The 22,246-nt window shown below is 44.7% G+C and overlaps 1 protein-coding gene across 3 annotated transcripts in view; it reads left to right on the top strand.

Moving 5' to 3' along the window:
• Nucleotides 1–22,246, top strand: part of LOC120715359 (poly(rC)-binding protein 4-like) — a 109,467-nt gene that overhangs the window by 26,102 nt on the left and 61,119 nt on the right. For all 3 annotated transcript variants that reach the window (XM_040002298.1, XM_040002299.1, XM_040002297.1), the window contains exons 2-4: nt 7,895–8,224; nt 9,430–9,453; nt 10,540–10,572. In XM_040002298.1, coding sequence (XP_039858232.1) covers nt 8,087–8,224; nt 9,430–9,453; nt 10,540–10,572 — 195 coding nt within the window. In that variant the 5' untranslated portion in view covers nt 7,895–8,086. The remainder of the gene's footprint in view (nt 1–7,894; nt 8,225–9,429; nt 9,454–10,539; nt 10,573–22,246) is intronic.

Here is a 22,246-nt window from a genome sequence, read left to right as displayed (position 1 = left end):
TAACAAAGACCATCCATCCGTTTGCTTCTGTGCATCCAGATCAGGGTCGAGGGAGCCTGTCCGAGCCTTCGAGAGGCAGGGTGTGTGTGTGTGTGTGTGTGTGTGAGGAAGTGAGTCCATGACTTCAGCAACAAAACCACACAAAGATACACAGTCGCAGGGAGAGGCAGTTTTTCTGTCTCTTCTCTGGTTTTACAAGCAGCTCGTCCTTGACGTTGCAGTTGACCAACGATGTGATTTAAATCAGCCGGCTGCTGCTTTAATCCAATCAGCTTTAAGGAATGAGTTGCGAGCTCAGCGTTTAATCCAATCAGTATTTAGAAATGAGTTGTTGCTGGCCAGAATCAATCAGGCCTGCCCACCTGATAATCAAATTCAATACGGTGATTTAGCTCATGTCCCTGAAACGTATTCAGAGTGTTCTGCCTCCTCGTTTTGTCTCTGATTTCCTCCCCCAGGATTTGTTTGAGTGCTTTTCTTCCCGTTTCCTCCTTTTTCGTCACTTTTTCTTTCTTTTCTGTGTGTGTGTGTGTGTGTGTGTGTGTGTGTGTGTGTGTGTGTTCATGCACACGTCGACTTCCTGTTTCTCTCTATTTGTTTCTTTCGGAACAATTTCCTTTTCTTGTGTCGGAGACTGATATGAAAGGCGGCTTTGCCTGATGAGTCCAGTGGGAAAGCAGTCGGAGGAGAAAAGGAGGGCAGCGTGTTGATGTATCAGGGTATAATTTGAGAGACAAGTCCTGGATTTCATCTGCAGTATTGTTCTGAAACAATAGTGCAGTCACACTCAGCAGAGAGGGAAGAGTCCACTACATGTGTATAAGATGTTGCATAAATATGATCGCAGTCACGATAAAGCTCATTTTTGGCATTTGCAAGGTTTTTGACAGACTCGTGGTCTTTGTTCCAGTTCTTATTGGAAAAATGTTTTCGTTTTTCTGGGATGATTTTAATGCAAATAACCTCACAGCAGCCATATTGTTGGCACAAACGGTCCAGTTCAGGGACTTCAGTCATCTGAGGTGAAGCTTAGCAGACCACTAGCAGCTACAACCGCCTGCGTCACCATCCATCTGTTAGTCTGTGGGCGACTGTGGCGCAGGAGTTTGGGAAGCGCATCTGTAACCGGAAGGTCGCCAGTTCGATCCCTGGACTCTCTGTCCTGGTCGTTGTGTCCTTGGGCAAGACACTTTACCCTGCCGCCTACTGGTGTTGGCCAGAGGGGCCGATGGCGCGATATGGCAGCCTCGCTTCTGTCAGTCTGCCCCAGGGCAGCTGTGGCTACACCTGTAGCTGCCTCCACCAGTGTGTGAATGTGAGAGTGAATGAATAGTGGCATTGTAAAGCGCTTTGGGTGCCTTGAAAAGCGCTATATAAATCCAATCTATTATTAGTCAGAGGCCACGCCCCTAATTATAAGCTTTAATTGCAGCAGGTGAGTTATAAAGGCTGTAAAGTTAAACACGAGTGTGTGAGGACCGACTCTGTTTTGGAGCCAGCATTAGAAGAACTGCAGTTATTGAAACTTTTGTGTTGGCATCAGGAGATTGTTGCTTGGTTTTGACAAGTTTGTTGAATTTTCACTCGCATTCACGCCAGCCTGAACTTTCAGTTCGGTTTTATTTATATAGCTCCAATAACATCCGTCTGCTCGAGGTGTTTTACATCATAAAGTTCTGCAACAATTGGACAAGACAGAAAAATATTGTTGAAATTTCAGCACTGAACGACGTCAGCCAGAGAAGGAGACTCCTGCAAAACCACAAGATGGTTTTATTTGCATTTAACTGGCTTCTCCACAGGTGTAACATCTCCTATTGGCTCTGGGGAACATTATTAATTTACCTTTACTATCATGGCATGCCCAAGCCTCTCTCTCTCTATCTCACTGTCTCTCACTCATACACACTGTGTAAGTGCTAAAGCAGCAATAATCCAGGTTTAAATCAGCACCATGGACAGCAGCTGCAGCACGTCTTCACGTGACAGAGGGCAAAGGTCAGGAAGTACAATAATGTGCTTCCCAGCAGAGCCGTGACTGAGTATATGTTTGCAACTAAAATAAAGCTCATAGGGAAAATGTTCTCTGCATTTAAAATGATGCTTTTGTTCACAAAGTAGAACCTCGATTTAAACATATGATGAAACTTTTACAATCTGTTTGACTTAATGCAGCCAGTGTGCACATGCCATGGGATGAACTGCGACCGCACCCTCGTGTCCTTCTGGCTCTGGCTGTGCTGTCGGGCATTTGAGTTACTTCCCCAGTGAATAACAATTCAGTAATGAGATTACATTTTGTATATCTGGGAGAATTTGAATAATGTGCAGCGTGAAGTAGAAATCAAACTGATGCATTACATCTCTGCTGATCCATCGGCCGAGAGAAGAAATGCAGTTTCTTTATCCGCAAACTTTTTAATGCAGATCAAGTCAAAAAGGCCTGAAACGGTTTTCCTTCATCCTTCAAAGTCGTCCCATAAATACTGAAGCTGGAAAACTGGCTTTTAATTCCTGAACCCCACTCGAGTGGATCAATCAGCAGCGACCATTAGAGTAACTAATCCCTGTAAATGTAATCATTTTAAATCTGTTGTTAATGTGCTTTCTGTTTGAACGGCTTTATGACTCTGCCGTCTTGTTTTGTGTGTTTTGATATTTTCAGTGGGTTGTCGTGACTTACAACTCTGTTTAAGTAATAACAACAAAGTGGGTTTATCAGGATACAAATGGATTATTTTTGAAACATAGTCGTTAATCTGGAATATAAATAAAAGTATAAAGACATTCTCAGCACACTTGAACATGTTTCACACAGCAAATACATTTTTTTCCTGATAAAAGTACAATTAAAGTTGCAGTAAACATTTTGTTATGTATTTCAAGCACCCATCTTTTAGTTTGTCCTTCCAAACAAATCTGTTGGCCCGTTTCTGTGTCTGGCTTCTTTGTCTTGAAAAGCATATAAAGACAGATTGTTGCATTTCGGCATCAGTTCCACAATAGGAACAAACAGACTAATCAAAATTATTACTTTGCTCTGTGATTGCAGAGCTCCAGCTATCGTAGCTGCAACACAAACTGTGTGTCTACAAGGCCAAAGTTCAGCAGCACTGCAGAGCGCGCCGGCTGTGGAGGCTGTGTTTGTGTAACGGAGGAAGAAAGCAGAGCAAAATCTTCTTCCTCCTCTCACATTACGACAGGATGTACAAAAGGATGCGTGTGACTGACCGTCATCATCGCTCGCCATCAATCATGTGATTTTTGTCTTTCACATTTACCAAGAGATCTACTTTCACAGTGTTATTTATTTTGGACAGTTGTTGTATCCACATGCTGTTCAGTCCTTTGTTTCCTGTTGTGTCTCCTGCTCCAGCGCCGCATGCTCGTGTTTGTGTTTGTAGCTGGAAACTCTTTAAACGCTCAGACTCACACTTTATACATGTGTGACATCACAGCCATGGATTTTCATAAATGTGATCATTTCGGGTGTACAACTCTGGCTGTGAGCAAAGAGGCTCCACCCACTTGTAGTTTGTGAGCCGCGAGACGTTGGCATACAGGTGTGGTAGCCTTAAAGCTCATACGATACGCTACGATAAAACGAGTCTATCGGTGAGTTAAAAGATGAAGTTGGCAGTGAGGCAGAGTTCCTCTTATGATGCTGAAAATGGAGATAACAGGACCGTTTAAGTAAAAGAAGCAGTAGCTCACTGTAAATGTGACAGTCCTGCATTTACAGGGTTACAGGTAAAAGACACATTATCAAATGAATCTACTTAAAGCAGCGGCCCCCAACCTTTTTTGTGCCACGGACCGGTTTATGCCCGACAGTATTTTCATGGACCGGCCTTTAAGGTGTCGCGGATAAATACAACAAAATAAAACTAGTACCGGTACCGAAAAAAAGAAGATTTATTCATAACACACGTGAAAAGACCCAGGAAAACCGAGTTAACGATAAAAACGATAACAAAATAACGCTGAAAACCGATAAAAACCACACATTTCACACCTGAGCCTCAACTCTCGTGGCCCGGTACCAAACGACTCACGGACCGGTCCGAGGCCCGGGGGTTGGGGACCGCTGGTTTAAAGGACCAAAATATGTTTCCTGTGTTTTTTACTCAAATATGCTGTTTTTAGATGTTACTGCTGCATTGACGTTGTCGTTACGTCTTTATTGATTATATATTTATAATAATGATGTAACAACATTTGGTGGAAACAAAAACCAACAAGCTCTTGTGGGCAGAGTTTAAAGTCACTGCCATAAACAAAGTTGATGTTTTGTCGTAGTTATGCCTGCATGTATTTATTTGCTATTCTTCTCACACCAGTCAGCAGTTTCATTGACAGTAGTTTAAACTGGTACATGCTCACTCGCTTTGCTAGCAGATATTTTGCTCACAGGAGTTCATTCCATGGATGCTGGTCACTACTTTGCTGCTTGCACCTTCCTGTTTGCAGCTTGGAGAATCTGTTTGTGTGTCGGTGTGGACCATCACCGCCAGTGCTTGTTTCTGGCAGCTGCTGCAGTCCAGGCTGATGCCAATGAATGGATCATCAATAAATAAAAATACAAATAGAAAAGCAGAGAAGGAATTAAACGGACACTTTTTTTAAAAACCGTATGAAGGCGTAACATCCTTGTGCTGTGTAACATCCCTAATGAATGCATCTACACAGTATCACCCAGCACTATATTTAAGGAAATCCGTGTATTCGGTGTCCTGTAGTTTCATGGAGATAAAGTACAGCATATACTCTGCCACAGAAAATAAATATGAACAATTTTCCTCCTGGACATCCGGTTAAACTCAGAGATGAGTCCCTAAAAGGTTACTGTGTGACCATCGTCCCCACAATGTCAGCAAAACAAGTAAAATCATACACACACTCTCTCAGTTCTGAGCTCATGCATGGCTGATTCATGGCTTATTCCCCCGAGTGTGTGTGTGTGTGTGTGTGTGTGTGTGTGTGTGTGTGTGTGTGTGTGTGTGTGTGTGGGCACACATGACTCGGAGGGGGATGGGTAGGCCTGGTTTTAACCCGGCACTGAAGCATCTGAAAGAACTTTAATAATTCATATGTTCTGTGTTCTTCATCTCTCTCCCTCTCCCTCTCTATCTCTCTCACACACACACACACACACACACACACACACACACACACACACACACACACACACACACACACTGTTCAGAGGAAAATAAAACACTAAATCCACCCTCTCAAATGCATGCACTCATGCAGCTGCACACTCCAGTCCACACACGTGCCCGGCCTATCCGAGACGCTGCACAACAATACGCACAATTTCCACACAGAGGTTTTAATGGATGCGCAGATAAGCAAACACTCGACCTGTGCCGCCAATGACTGAATTCATGTGTAAACGATGTTTTGACAGCCGCTCTTCTCGCTCCCCGGGAGGTCGTGTAAGCCGTCTCCTGCCATTTCTCCCCTCCCCCCACCTCCTTCTGCCACTCGCTACTATTTTAACTCTGTTTTCTCTCTCAGCACCTCTGTCCTCTGATTTGTTTCTCAAGTGTGCGTGTGTGTGTGTGTGTGTGTGTGTGGATGAGTGTTGCATTGTCATGAGATGCTGCTTGCTTTGCATGCCAAACAGCCTGCATTACATTTGTGACCTACTTTGGCTCAGAGTGTGTATTTTTTATGAGAGTGGGGGATGCAGACGTGCAGATGGAGACGTGAGGCTCGCTGTTTGCATAGAAACACATTTAAAACTGCACAACGAGCCATCAGCACACGCACATGCACACAAACATATGCCGATCATTTATACGCACCTTTTTATTCGTCTGCATACCTCGGGTTACCTACAGTGCTGGTTGGCATAGTGACAGATGCCTGAGTGTGTGTGTGTGTGTGTGCGTGTGTGCGTGTGTGTGTGTGTGTGTGCGTGTGTGTGTGTGAGCTCTCCAGACACATACAAAATCTGCTAAAAAGAAAACATACATGTTTACTCAAAAATGATCAAAGTGCAGCGTGTACATGCAGTCATGTGTGCAGCACGCATAGTTGCGTATCTGAATACAACAAGGCGAATGCAGGCGTGGAGGAGGTCTCTCTTTCTCTGTTTTCCTTTCAGTTTTGTGTTAAAAGGAAACGCTTAAGTATCATCACGCTTGAGTGGCGCTTCCACGGCCAGAAGCTTATTTAATTCAGCCCCCGAAGCTTTTTTTAAACAGAGTTCCCAATTAATTTTTAAATTACAGCACAGACTTGTTGACTAGCTTCTGACACTTGAGAAATTATGGTAATTTCCACACTTCGCACGGCACCGGAGCCGGCTCGCTCCCGCCGTGCTGCTGAGGATGTGGAATCAGTGAAACGCCTTGTTGGCCTCGTGGCTGCAGGGCCACACTCGGCGCTGTGCTCCGACAGCATGAGCGTAACAGCGTTTGTTGGAAGATTTAAAGTCGCTGCCCTCACACTCTGACCTTTACTTTTAATACTGCAACCTACTTTTATTTTTACAGCAACCTTTATTATCAGTTACTAACATAAATAGTTAAATTATTCTGTAAACGTACTGGTTAGCATAACGAGGTCAATAAAAGGACGTTTTAACGTGGTAAATGTTGACTGTTTATCTGCAAATGATGTCAAAGTTAAAATTGATATTATTGGATAAAACAGATGTTGACAGAATTGTCTCACTTCAGATTCTTTTAATGCAAACGGAAAGACAGAAATTCACGTTTAAATATTCTGTTTGGTCTCAGCGACCCTTCTGTTCTGTAGGAATATAACCAGAACCTGCCAGCTGAGCTGGTACCCTCGAGTTTTGCTCATTGACTGACTCTTGATATGAGGAAATCTGTCTGCATTTATAAATTAGACGGCAGTTTTTCACAAATGTTCGACAGTCTCTCTGAGAGCGACTGTAGTCAGTCCAACAAAGAAGAAAGAAGAACCTGTGCAGTCGCCTTGCAGTGAAAAGTCATGAGTGTTCAACACCCTCGAGTCGTGACAAGCTGCAGAATGTGAAAGAACTTTTTGTCGATGCAGGGAGGTCTGTCCTGTTCTTACCCATGTGACTGAGCCATCTGAGTAAAGCGGTAGTTTAGTAAAGTGAGTGTGTGCAGCGTTGGACGGGTATCTCAGGATGGAGCCCTATTGTTCATAGTGTTTTAATTTCTGTAATAAAATATGGATGTTGCATTGCTATAGTATTGCTGTGCACTAACTCAGGTGATCCTGTGCTGTGTCAGTAGTAGATGTGGACATCAGCATGTAGCAGGGCGTGCAGAGGGTTGGTCATAGAGGAGGATCAGATGGATAATCTGTTGTGGGGACCAAAGAAGGTGACGTGGAGCGTCCAGCACCTGAGTCAAACTAAGCACGGAGAAGAGAAACGCCCCAATTTATCACTCTATTTTAGGGTTTTCTTACATCTGTGGAAATTGCTTTAAAAACAGGATTTGGGGTTAAAAGTGTGCCTGAAATGACAAAGAAGTTCAGTTTGAAGCCTCTCGAGGAAATCCTGTTTAACACAGTGCTGCATGGTCGTAGGCTCCCTTTGTTGTTGTGTGTTTTTCTCTGAATTTCTGCATCTGTAGCTGCTGACTCATATCTATCAACACCCATTACAGCAGCTCTTACGCGCTGAAATGACTCGTTTCCTGTTGCGCTCTGTTTAGTAAGACGCTCTGGATACAGTCATCAGAGTGAGAGAATAATAAAGAGTCAATAAAGGCTGTTCTCAGCAAATACTGATTATGAGAGGCTTACAAAAAAGCGCAGACTGATCCCAACATGCTGGTTTTAGGCTCATCGGGTCTAAATACAGACATTAACTTTGAGGGGATGTGAAGTAGAAACAGTCACAAACTCAAACATCACTTTCTTGTCTTTCTTTCCACAGAAACCGGAGTAAGGATAGATCCCACCCCGACGCCAGCTCCGCCCGTACAGCCCCTCCGTCCGACCCCAAACCTCGACCTCCCCTTCCCCCTCTCGCAGCTCCAGGGCTCTCTGAGGGTTCCTTTCTGGGTTCTCCAAAGGGTTCTCTGTGGTGTTCTGTAGAGCTCCATACGCCTCGGGGCCTCAGACCTTCATGCGTCTCCCAGCAGCAGAGTCCACCCACACCTTCACCCACCACACCACCACCTCCTCTACCATGAGCTGTGAACAGGAGTTTGGAGACGGCGCCATGGGAGTCACGCTCACACTGCGCCTCCTCATGCATGGAAAGGTGAGCAAGACTGTTACTCGTGTTAATTAGAGAGAAATAAAGGAGATTGCAGGTTATTGTGCCGCTAGCAGCCAGAGAAAAGAACATGACATCAATAAATAATTACGTTATAATAACATCATATCTCAGATGGAAACGATTCAGAAACTTTAAAAGGTTCCCAGATTTAACTTATAGAGAAAAAACTGCCAACATAATAAACAGAATATTATTTTCTGGGGAAGCAGGATCAGGTGAGGACGAGGCCAGACTGAATCCCCACACACTCACAGAGCTGAGAGACACGGGGAGAACATGCAAACTCCACACAGAAAGACCCGGCCTGATGGTGGAAATGAGCTCTGGACCTTCGTGCTGTGCGGCAGCAGTGCTAACCACCGTGCTGCACATGAAGAATTCAAAAGCCAGTTTCCACAGTTTTGTCTTTAAATCCAGGCAAGATATTTATTTAAGCATCTAAGAAGCATGCAGCTCAATCAAATTAAAACACTTCACAGCTCTTTAAACCAGCAAGTTGAGTAACTACAACTGAATTTGGGGAAAAGGGAAACCATAATTGTCTGGCCAGGTCAATTCTCTTCTCCCGGCCACGGAGAATCCCAACAGGAAGTAGTAAGCCTGTCCGAAGTCACCAAGTTTCCCTGAAGTTCACTATTCAACACGGCAGAATGAACAAAGGTTTCATAAATTCAATCATCAGATCGCAGCCGTTGCTCTGTGTTCCTGGACTCCATGTTTTAGAAAGCACAGAAACCTGAGAGCGTTCCTCTCGTCCAGACGTCCTGTGTTCCCCAGAAGAACAGTCCACGATTACCAAACCTTCACTCTATACTCTTTAAAATGTCTCTTCCACACTTGCTGAGAACACTGTTGCTTTCACGTGGCTCTTGTTGTCCCAAACGCCTCCTGTACACGGTCGCCCCGCTGACCTCCTGTTAGAGCTCGTGTTGTTAGAGCTCGCATTATGTAAACTATGTGAAGCTGGTGACACAAAAGAAAAAAAGCTTCGTGTTTTATGAATAAGAAAATGTCACCACGATTAAATGTTGGCGCATAAACATATCTCAGCGCTGTCATGCTGCTGCGCCTGAAGCAGGTATGCATGCATGTTCAAAACGTGAAGTTTGATTGGCTACACGAGTCTGCTTGTTTTTAAATTTGAGGATAATGATTTTCTTGTTTGTGTTTTGTTTTTTTCTCTGCAGGAAGTAGGAAGCATCATCGGAAAGGTGAGCTAACCTTCCCTTCTATCATCGTGTTACCCAGTATGAAAAAATCTGATCTGCCAGGAAGTAAAAATCACTCAATCTGTGAAAAAGTCATTAAAATGAACTTTTAAGTGAAATTAAAAAACATTAGAAATCCTCTAAAACCAACATCAGAGCCAACTTCAGGCTTTAGTTTTCTGAAATTTGCACGCCTGTCGTGATAACATTGGGCGTAATCCTTCTACATGATATGAAGTTGCCGTGAAATGTGCATTAACAGTGTGTAACATTTCCAGTCAGGCCGTGTCATTCGAGTCTGTACTTACTGAAAAGGCGCTGCTCTCAGGGGAAGCGAGCCCGTTTAAGCGTGGACGTGTTAAATAAAGCCCAGTAGGATTTTTATCCAAGTATATCACAGCTGAGCGAGGCGCGATAATGACCGCTGGCCCCCACGGCACATTCGCTAACCCACAATTGGGGCTGATATCCTTCACCCCCCCACCCACCCAGTCACTTCCAGTATGCGGCCTATTAACTGTGACACAAAGATGGCATCAAATTACATGATGGTTCTAGTTGGATCGTGCCAGTCTGTAGTCACGGTGCAGGAGCTGCTCTCCGGGGCTTCTGCTAGCATTAAACGAGCCTGCCAGGCTGACTGGTTTGGGCAGGCTCGGCCAATGAGGACGCGTGTCGGCAGAGATAAATGTTACGCAGCTCAGAGCGCAGATGTGATCCGTGTTAGCCCCGTTTGTTTATCGCGCCGATGTTTTTCCTGAGCGAATTACGCTCACAGCATCGCACTGTCATACCTGTTAGCCGCCTAGCTCACTGAGGAGCTCCACCAGTGAAGCTGCTCGGGGGCATCCCGCTGGCTGTTGATTAGTAGGCAGCGAGCGTCGCTGATTCGTTTTCCTCACCTGGATTTTTCAGTCAGTCTTTCAGTAGCAGTAGCTTACTCCTCGACGATTTAAAAACACTGGAAAATGATCTTGTATGTATTTGATCGTGTTTGTGTTCTAAACTTGCTCAGATACTTGTCTAGCACATCTTCATTAAGGACTCGGTACACTCGGAGATGACTGTCCTTCCTGTGTCTCTCCACAGAAAGGAGAAACAGTGAAGAGAATACGAGAAGAGGTAAGACTGACCTCATCTCCCATCACACATGTTCATTCTTCTGTCATCCTCCTCTGTCTCCCATTAACCCATGACTGCCCTCTGAGTGCAGCTCCTGCTAACTGCAGCGTGGCTGTAAAGCACTGTGACGCTGTGTCAGTGAGAAATAATGAGTCATGATCATATATCCTGTTAGGGCTCCTTTCTGCTCAGACTTAACTGTAAATACAATAAAAAGGGGCTTTCATCTTCACCACAGCTGTGAGCAAGAATCCACCTCAAACATCTGAAGGTGTGTTTAGTATTTTTGGCGGCCTCCTGTGATGTTGCAGTTTGCACATTTAGCTGCGCTTTGCTGTCAAAAGTCTTTAAAATGTACAGGGGAGGAGTTCCCCTGCAATCGGACCTCTCTGGCTTCCTGTGTGTTCGAGGAGACATCGAGCGTGACAAAGACACAAACGTGAGGTAAGAGGGGAACCGAGACGAGGACGCTGGATCGTGCCAATCAGAATCTGTCGGCAGCATCTGCAAATCAGAAGCTAACATCGGTGGTTCAAACTTCAGGACCAACAGCTTTCTGGTGCAATGCTGATGCAAGACTTTGTTCAGTGGAAATGTGTGAAACCAGTCAGTGTCTCACTGTTTTCAATGCAATTGTATTTATATAACTGCAAATCAAAACAACAGTTGCCTCAAGGTGCTTTATATTGTGCGGGAAAGATGCTGTAATAGCTTCTTCAGCAGCTGAGCATTGTGGGAAACTCTGACTGGACGGTGCTCCAGTCTGGTGGTGCAATGTTGCTGTTCCCATTCCCAACACATGAAACGATGCTTTATTCTCAAAGCTGTTGGCGTGTCTCGGTGGGGGTGGGGACACTACGGTGACCCCACCCCCCACCCCACCCCCCACCCACCCCCACTCTTCAATTTCCAGCATGTGGGATTACTGTTGTGAAGAGGTGCGTCCACCAAATCTAACAAATTTGTTTGTAGCGATTAAACCGAAGCTGGACGAAAGCAAAACCAAGCGCAAAACAAAAAGGTCCAAACGGCCCGTGAACCGTGGCGTTCTGACAGCAGCGCTCCTCCCGCCTCTGAACTCTGACAGACTCTGTAGAGTCGCACCATAATCTCTCTGATGTTGGTGCGCTGAGGCACAAACAGCATTATCTGACACCCTCGGATGGGAACGTTCACTCTGAACCTTTAAGTTGACAGGATGACTAACAGTGAGAAGAACTGAACTCATATTTCATATAAAGACAAAACCCGAATCCCAGCAGCGCCCAGCGTGAGAGCCGGTCTAATCATCTGCTGCCTCTCCATGCTGTCTGCTTTCTCTTACCTCTCCTGGCTTCATTTGCAATCAGGTCACTTGCAGCAGCTGTATGAATACTTAAACACACGGATCTATAAGTTCAAATGCTCCACATTCATCTCACTGAAAACAGAACACGGCCATATCAGTGGCTTAATGTATTCCACAGCAGTTTTTTATATAAGTGAACAAAGATGCCAAGATCCTCCTAGGAGAGATGCTGTGAAGATGATCCGTGAGCAAACAAGACTCGGAGAGAAGTACCTGTGCGAGCGTGTATTCATAGCTTTGTGGGGACCAAAGATGGAAGTTTACCTATAAATGTGGTTTCAGTGTCAGGGTTACAGGTTATGGTTAGGTTTAGGGTAAGGGGCTAGGGAAAGCATTATGTCAATGAGATGTCCCCACAAGGATATAAATACGTGTGTGTGTGTGTGTGTGTGTTCGTGTGTGTGTGCGTATGTGTGTGCGTATGTGTGCGTGTGTGTGTGTGTGTGTGTGTGTGTGTGTGTGTGTGTGTGTGCTTTAAAAAGGCTGCCTCATATATTACACTGGAGAAACAAGGATGAGTTTTTATGTCCCCGAATCCTCACCGTCATGTTGAACAGCTCTCCCGAGTCCCTGCAAAATAAAAGCTTCTCTGTCGGTTCATCAGCAGCAGCTCGCAGACTGAACTATGTGGGAAATGATCACACTGAGATTCTCTTTAACTACAGAATGAGCTTCAAATTAGGTCACACAACACCTTGCGGTGTTTTTCGACAATATGTTTCTGGAGTTTAATGAGTCTACATGAACTCAGTCAGTCCCCTGCTTGTCTGGAAAAATGTAAAATATTAACCTACAAATCTGTTCTGGAGGGAGAAATGATTTTAGAAAAGTGTGTGTTAGGAGAAATGGTTTGAAGATGACTGCACATGAATCAAGACTCCGGCGAGAAACGGGGGAGGGATCAGGAGGGGGGGCAGAGTTTTCATTTATGTGTCGGGGGAATTTTAAGTTAACTTGTGAAATGTCACAAAAATAAAATGTGAATTTAGGCGAAAAAGAGATGATGAAAATTCTTTTATGCAAAACAGGCTATGCATATGATAATATTTAATACTTGCATATAACCCGAGCACTCGCGCCTTTGCTTCTTGTGTTTGTGCTGGAGTGCAGTCAGCATCCTGGCTGTTTTGGAGAGCGCCTCCCAGAGGAGCTAAAGTAGGTGGGCAGGAAGTGGGAGGTCTGGGCAGTTCTAGCTCTGTGCGTGCTGGACATGGATGGATGGACGAATGGTTTTTGTTTAATCTGTCATCATCCCTAATATAACAGCTACATTCTTGACGAAATCTTGAATTACATCATGATATTTCTGTGAGATAAAGAAACTAACAGCTGTTCCTTTAGAGATATATATAGAACAATTATAGGCTTCATTCTGAGGAAAAGGATGAATATTTTGAGGCTAACACAAGGCATTTGGGCGGTTTGGTCTAATAATGAGTAAGAGCAGGAAAAAGTGATGATCTCATGCTGCAGGAGGTGCTCTGTCCATGGTGCTGATCCTCAACATGCCCCAGAATGGGTACTCGGCTTTGTAATCAATTACAGATATATTTTCTTTTTTAGATGCAGCATGATGCAAAAACCAGAGAGCAGATTAGAAATACAACACGCAGCAGCCTGAAGCGCATTAGTGGCATTTACCATGTTAACTCTGTACAAAGGTCACACTCGCTCGAGCAGTGCTCAGACAACACTAATGTGAGTTTGACTGACTGATCAGCCGCTTGTTCGGCTGAAACAACCTGCAGCTAAATATGGCTGAAATGTGGCTGTGCCTGGAGTTTCTGGCAGAACAATGCTGACTAATGATTCTTGTGGGAAACGTGGCATCAGAGGAAAAGGAGGAGAGCAAACAGAGCCTCGCTCAGACTGAAGAGAGTCGGGAGTCTCTAAAGGGGCCAGTGCGTGTCGTTACAAAACACTTTGTAGAAACTGGATCCAAACGTGGGCACACTATAAGAAGATCAATGCATCGCACTGCTCATCGACAGAAACACAGCTCCTTCACTCTTTTAACTTAAAAGACCAGGTCCAGTATGTCTGTATATATTTAGTATACTGTTGACACGATGGTGCAGCGGTTAGGTTTGGGATTCAAATCGTCTTTTTTCCAAAGACCTGCATGTTAGATTCATTCTATTCATACGTGTGCAAAGATGAATAAAGACTAGATAGAAATGCACCATCAATGAATCATTACTAACGACAATACAGAGGTTCAGGACTGCCAACATGCATCACCTGTTAAAGGTGTAACAGCAGTAACATGGAGAGCCCTGCCCTAGAGGAACCTTTCAAAATAAAAGTACTCAAAGTGAAAATAAAACAGCATTTAAGCAACAAATGAAAGTTCAAATTCAAAATAAAACTTAAAAAAGACCAAAATTCCAGATGACCCCTAATTTGACCTTTTGCAGAAAGATTGAAGGACAAAAGACAGAAAAGTGATGCAGATGAGGAGAAAAGAAATCTGATTGTTGTTCTGGAGCATTTCCGTCTGAAGGTGGAACTCAGAGCAAGGAAGAGAAAGCATGAATATTTATATCCATATTTGCCTCTCAAGGACAAACCACACAGAGTTAGGCTGGATTCAAGCTCTGTTTTCCTCTCATTACTCTTTTTCACTGCCTGACCGGCTGCCTCACTCTCAGTCACTGTATATGCAAACTGACAGATCACAAACACACTCAGCCCGTCGTACATTTGTGCTGATGAAGTCTGTATGAAATCTAGTGTATCAAGGCTACATTTTTACACATCGCGTGTTTGTGAAGAGGTTTCTGGCACAGACGGAGACGACTCTGCATGCAAGAAGTCCCTTTTCATCATGTCAGTGAAAGCATTAATGTCAGGCTGCTGCTCTTCATCATGGCTTCACACACAAACATACACTTACCTAGACATGCATGCAAACGCGCGAGTACACACAGCCTGTCCTTTATCACACACAGATGCTCACATGCCTCCCTGATAAAGCAGAACAGAGCAGACTAATCCAGTTGAATGACATGGCTGTCCATCCTTCCTCTGCTCCAAATGAAGAGTAATGAAGACAGCCGTCCCACGCTGCAACAGCAAGACGGCGCACTGCTGCACTTATTATGACTGGAGGGGGAGGAATGAGGGGTGAGGAGGAGGAGAGGGGAGAGGAAGATGGGTGGAAGGGTGAAAAAATAAAAATAGAAAGATCTGGAAAATAATGACAGCCCAGATTCCCACTAGTGGGAGAACGTGCACGTTCAAAGGTGTGTGTGATTTAGCTTCAGTGGAGATGTGTCCAGAAACACCGCTGCATGCTTTCTTCAGTTTCTGCCAGTATAATATTTTATTTTTATCTCCTTGAATGTGCTCGTATATGTTAGTTCTGTTGTGAAGCAGGCACGTGCACAGAGAGGTCTGAGGTTGCATTAATTTAATAAGTTTGAGGTTCATGCACACCTTTGTGCTGCAGAATTCCCCTCATCTCCCTCGGATATGTCAGCGCTTCTGCTCTTTCAACCCCTCCACCAGCCCCAGCATCCACCAGTGAGCTCATCGCTCCCCAGTTTCTCTGTGACCTGAACATGAACGCAAAGTTTGTCAGTTTACGAGTCGACTCGTATTCCTCCTCGTCTCTGAGATGCGGGAAAGCACTAGAAAAAAAACAAACAGGAACTTTTCCATCATATCTCGTAGCATCTCTTTTCATTTCAGTTGATTTTTTTAACTTTCAGTTTTGTAAACCCCGTATCAAAAAATAAACCAATCAGTTAATCGGACCTTTCAGAGTATCATCGCTGTGTTTGGATCAGACTCACGGTACCACCAGCTGACCACTTCCTGACGACCTACGAGTCTGTTTGAGTTATACACCAGCAGCAGCTCATCGGTGTTTCAGTTCTTACATTCAGAGGAAGCTGGTGTAAAGATTTAAGGAACATGCGTTCAGCTCTCCTGGTTCCTGTGACGGGAACAGCTGTTCTGATGAAGGTTAGAGATGAAGATAAACCAAAAGAGGGTCTGTGAGAGAATGAAGAAGAAGCAGCTTTCACTGTGGTAATTTGTTTGGTTTGTGGTGTAAAGTGTGCTCGTTTCACTTTATGACCAGGGCATTTGTAACACTGTTATATTAAACCCTAACCCTGAGCTATCAGGACTTTTAGTTCTACTAATTTGTCAGGGGACAAAAAATAATCAGCCTAACGAACACACACTGGGAAATATTGTGATTAAGAAAGATGCTTTTCTTTCCTCGACATAAAGAGTTGGGTTTAAACTCTAATATCAGTGAGGTCATTGGTAGTTCATGCACAGTTTAGGGTTGCACCAAAATGAAAAATCTTCTAACAGGAAACCTGTGATGCCAAAATACACCAATGTAGCATGTGGCTAATAGACTGGGCAGGTACGCCGGTGATGCTAATGGCTGTTGATTTTATTTGGATTCTGGTGAAGATGAGAAATACCAACATCCTGCCTTAAACGTGGAGCTGCAGCTGCGATTAGCTGTAAGCTTGAGCGGTAACAGTCATAATGTCTCACTCAGGGAAACTCAGGTCCTCCAAACAGCTCAGCTACGTTTTGATAGAGAGAGGGAACAAAGGAGGGATGAAGGAAAAGATAAAGAGGCCAAAGAGAGGTTAGAGAGGGTAACTGATAGGATCGGGGTTAAGCAGGAGGATACCGATGTGATGGATGGAGAGGACTGCAACTCCATGAGGCAGATGGAGGGGAGGAGGTATCGATAAATTCCCGATGCTGATTAGATGAAAGGATAAAAGAAAGGGAGATGGATGAAAGAGTGGATAACGGGTGGAGGGATGAATGATAAGGGGGCAATCTTGGAGGAGGGGGAGAAGGGGCTGCTTGTAGTTGGAGGATAAAAAGCAAAGGATAGAAGGATGGAGGTGGGTGAGAGACATAAACAGACTGAGGAGAGGGAGACGGCAGCTAATGTATTTTTATTGAGATAATAAACGGTGTGAGAGTGGGAGAGAATTATTCCATCATTGCTTTATTACCAATAGCTGTGCATGTGCACACTCACAGAAGCACACACTCACACCCAGAGAATATTTGTTCTATTTTCATAACAATGAGAGGAGCCTGCAGTCTGCTGAGGACACAGGGGGGGGGGGATCTAACTGATAAACAACACACTAAATGAAATGCGCACTCGCACACTTTCACCCAAAGCAGCAGCACGTGAGCCGCAGCAAACGGCACTTCATCACAGACGCGGGCGCCGCGGAGGGCGGCTTGACGTGAAACTTCTTTTCTCAGTTCATGCAAATCGCGTCATGCAAATCAGTGCAAGACAGTAAAGCAACTACAGAAAGGGACTGTGGTGTGGAAGACGCCGGCGTGGAAGAGCCTCGTGTTTCTGACACGTGCACGTTCGCAGAGAGACGGCAGCCGTCAGTCTTGTGCTGCTGCTTCTCACTCGTTACTGAAGATTGCTGCTGTCAGAATCGATGAGTAGACAAGTCTGAGCTTCATTTCTTCCACGATCTTCACACAGACTGTGCCAACTGGGGCCGCCGTGGAGAGATTGTCTGAATGCAGTAAAGTGACTGTTTCACTGCAGCGTTGAACCTCTGATGCTCCTGTACAAAGCAGGTCTGATCCAAAGGTCCTGAGAAAACAACAAACAGCTGGCCAGCTGTTTGTAAGGAGGAGAGGCGGGTCGAGCCTGGACAGGAGAACAGTCCATCGCAGGACTAACACAGACAAACACGCCTGTGGTCCTCTTCGGTGTAGAATCAATAATTAACCTAACAGGCTGTGGGAGGTCGTACCCAGCTCCACACAGAGCCCACTGGGCCTGTGGATGTGAGGTGACAGCTCTAACCGCTGTGCCACCGATGACGTTTATATATTTGTTACAGTAACACCACACTGGTCGGTTAGAACAGTTGCCACTTGTTTCAAAGTTTTTATGGTTACCGTGGTGATAGGTCTCCTCTTAAGAGTCTAATGGCGTTTTCACACCTGCGCTGTTTAGTGCGTTTAAATCGAAGTCTGGCCTGTTTCCCCCCAGCACGGCTCACGTGTGCAGATATGAACAGATGGCACCCGAGTGTGGACCTGAGCAGCAGGTGGAGGACGTACAGTTCCAATCAAAGTCCGGAGCGGTTCGTTAATGGTGCGGACTGACCCCCAAACCAACCAACTACCAGGTGTACGTTACAAGTTTGAGCTGAAAAACGTCCCGCAGCCACAAATGCTTTGTGGTTATGAGAGAAGGTACTACAGATGTGCAAAGGTCTGTACGGGCTAGCAGCTAGCCGCGAAATGAACCTAACAATTCCCAGTTTTCCCACACAGCAAATTCTTCCTGGATTTACTTTTGCTGTGGAGTTCACTTGGATTTTTCTCTGTATGAAAAGAAACCAAACCACAGGAAAAAGCTCCGAGTTTCACCTGGTTCGGACCACAGTAAACAAAGTATATTTGTTAAACCGCAGTGCTGCAGACACGAAACACTCTTTCTAGTAAGACTCAGTTTCAGTGTCATTGTGACAAATGGATCGACTGCTCGTTACTGTCCTGTGCTCCGCCATGAGGGTGGGCTGTACTTTCAGTACCTGAATGTCAGAGGGCGAATCTCAGTTGTTGCTGCTGCTGATAGCTGGAACTAAACTACGTCTGCTTTAGTTTTCAGTCTTCAGTCTCCAAAGTCTGAAGGCAGCTGTGTCAGGTGAGGAGCGAGACGAGCAGCATGAAGGAGCAGCTCCCTCAGAGTGAAGTTTTTTAGCTCAGTGCAGGAGAAGATGGCCTGGACTGGAATCAGGTTGACTTTCAGAGGCTCATTCTTAGTGTTTTTTTAAATATGTGTGTGTGTATATATATATTAGGGGTGCAACGATACACAAAATTCACGGTTCGGTTCGGTTCGATACTTTGGTGTCACGGTTCGATATTTTTTCGATACAAAAAAATGTTCATGCATTTTTAATTTGTCATTTATTAAAATTATAAATATATATTTTAACTCAAAAGTACAGTTTTTAAATTTAACCCTAACCCTTGTGCGTGTTTTTTATTTTGACAGCGAATGCGCACCTGCGGACCACTTATGTGCAGCCCTGGTTATTTAGCTCATCATATTGCAGCCACAGAAATTCTTTTGTCCATGAAACCATAAAGCTGCACTTTCTTTTTGCCTTATAGTCTGATTTGTCATAACTTCTCCGTTTTGTGGTAAGCTTTTCTTTGGCTGTCACTTCTTCACCCTGACCTGTCTTATTTGGCTCAGCAGAACTGAAATGCTTTTACACGCTCACTCACATAAGCTCAGCGATTCTCTGCGCGATCAACCTCTCACATGTTTAAGCTGCGGGAGATTTCACTTGTCATGTTTGCATAGTAAGCTAACGATTAATAAGACGATGTCAGAGGAATTGGTGCACAAATTATCATCACTCACAGATCAGTGCTGTCGCTCTCTATACACAGTTCGCACGATTGCAAAGTGAAAGCAAAAAAACAAGCGCAAATTCAAACGCGACTTCAATATGTCACATATTGACAGTGGCTCACCGATGCCAATGACATAATTACCCAGCTACATTTCTGAAAGAATGCAAAAGCATTGACATATATTTTTCCTACAATAGCCCGACGGGCAGGGAAGAGATAGATTTTGGTAGCCCGACTGAAAAAATCGCTAGCTCCGGGACGTCGGGCTAGCGATATTGCAAGCCCTGTATCTGATTGAGGAATCACTCATCTTTGGAAAAGAGAGTTTATTACAGAGAAATGTCTCTTTCCAAAATAAAAGCTATACTATCCGCTTCTTCTGGGCTATATTCTCAGCAGCATAAGGAGAATCATGTGCTAACAGCTGTCTAAATGACTCGGCTAAAGTTAGTAGCATGCTTGTTGTTTTTGTCTTTGCACTAGGATGATGTCGGCGTAAATGTGCAGTCATATTCGTTGTGTTCCCACTAGTGCTTTCAGGTTAATCTCGTTGAAATGACCTTAACGCCACAACACGGCAAATCTCCGTTAATGAGCTACCGCCGATCGCTCCGTGCATGGGGCTAGACGGCCAACACTTTAACGAGCTAACTGCGCTAACACACTAGTTCACACCAATGTAATTGAGCATTGCATGGCACATCCAACATACTGTTTTACTTTAGTCCATGACTCGCTTACCTTCAGGGTCATACGTCACATGAAAACCAAAATAATTCCAAACGCCAGATCTGAATGAGGGTGGGGGAGGTGCCCTGCGCTCTTCCTTCTGACTATGCTGTCTGTGTTGAGCGCTCAGTGGATCTGCGCTCGACAGTGCAGCCGAGGCGGAGTAGTCGAACACAGATTCACTGAGCGCTCAACACAGACAGCATCGTCAGAAGGAAAATTGATAAAATAAATTACAAATGTTGTATTGTTCGATACATATGCGTACCGAACCGAAAGCACTGTATCGAACGGTTCAATATCGATACGAATATCGTTGCACCCCTAATATCTATATATATGGAGATATATATGTAGTTAATGTACTTTAATTGTTGATAGATGGCACTTTGGGGCTTTGCAGCGCCACGAGTTCCAGAACGTACTTGTATCTGTGACTTTTGTGTGTCCACAGACTCTTTCATCGTGTACGTATTCAGTCCTTCAGAGCATTCTGATATCAACGTGTTGTGTTGTGGATGATGAGTCGAGGCCCTCGATCCTTGTTTGCATAAAGTCGAGCCCTGAGCTACTTTATGCAAATCAGGGGCTGCTGTGACACGACTCCTCTGGAAAAATCTTTAGTTGAGCTAAAGTGAAGCCAGACTCGTGGTTTATTTCTCTCCTCATATGTGCAGAAAACGTGAGCAGGTGACCTCAGACGGGTGTTTGTCCAGCCAGGTGCAGCTCAGTCATGACTGTGGAAGGAGAGAAGTGATCTCTCCTCACTGCTCCGTTAGCCCACACTACTAAACATTTACAGTCATTTTTAAAACTCTGCGATGACCTGAACGCAGCTTCGGCATAGATCAGTTCAAACAAATATAATGTTTCTGTTCGCACACTAACATTTGGGATACGCCCAACAACTTTACACTTAGCGTTAGTGCTGAGATTACTGACGTTTCAGGTATTTAAGCTTAAACTAAAAGATCTGTGGAGCTACCGGCTGTCATTGTTCCATGCTCGGCGTGTACCTGCACGCAGGGCTCTCGTGCACTGTCAGGCTGCTGCTTGGACTGGTTTGCACGTCACACGTGGAAGCTCTTTAAGAACTAATAATAGGTCAGTCATGTATAGTATTATATAAGATATAGTGGCTGCACATGCGTCGACATGCTGTAGATGCACTCGGCACAGTCCCAACACGTGGCAGGTGTTTTTCTTGCGAAACATGCAGAAAGAAATGTTGCACAGCTGATGTACGCTGAGATGGTTCGTGGCGAGCTGACGTCAAACACACACAGCTGAGCGTCCGTCAGTCTGTCTGCGTCTGTCTGTGTGTTCAGTGATGGAGAGATCAGCTGCGAGTGGAACAGCTGATTCCTGCACTTCCTCTCTGCGAGGATAACCCCCACAGCTCGATTTCTTGGTGGATGGTGAAAAAAAAAGCGATTTAGTTTAGCGCACATTTGATTTAGTTTCATGACCGCACGACACTGAAACACGTTTATGTGAATGTTGTGTGTTCGTTACACGTACCTCATATCTTTACAGCAGTGAGGACCAGTGAGGGCCCAGTGTTCCCAGTGGGTGCTGTTCGATGGAAAGAATCGCCTAACTAATCTGACAGAAAAGAAATGACAACTTAATTAAAGAATCAAGTGGACGTGAACGTGTAGAAGAAAGTTAATTAAAAAAGTAACAGTGAGAAACAGTCGGCCAGAATAGAATGATTAAAATATGATTAAAATAGAAACGTGATGGTCGAAATGTGAATAAAGGCCGGATGAAAGGATGTAGGTCATCGTTAGCACTGTGCTACATGCACTCTTTCACTTTCAGCTCCAGCATGACGTAGTTGTTAGGCTGACGTAGGAAGAGCTGTGAGGGCTCCTGACCCGGATACAGACACGAGTCACATGTGGGAAAAACGCTCTCTCTCTCTCCCTCTCTCTCTCTCTCCCCCTCTCTCTCTCTCTCCCTCTCTCTCCCTCTCTCTCTCTCTCTCTCTCTCTCCCCTCTCTCTCTCTCTCTCCCTCTCTCTCCCCTCTCTCTCTCTCCCTCTCTCTCCCTCTCTCTCCCCTCTCTCTCTCTCTCTCTCTCTTAGTCAGGTATTCATATCTTGTGGGTACATTTCATTGGCTGAGTGACCCTAACCATAACCCAACTGTAACCCTGACACTAAAACCACATTTTGAGTCTCAAAAATACCTT

Source organism: Simochromis diagramma, unplaced genomic scaffold, assembly GCF_900408965.1.
Source record: "Simochromis diagramma unplaced genomic scaffold, fSimDia1.1 OVJJ01000438.1, whole genome shotgun sequence".
Taxonomy (NCBI): domain Eukaryota; kingdom Metazoa; phylum Chordata; class Actinopteri; order Cichliformes; family Cichlidae; genus Simochromis; species Simochromis diagramma.
This window is presented reverse-complemented; position numbering and strand designations above follow the sequence as displayed.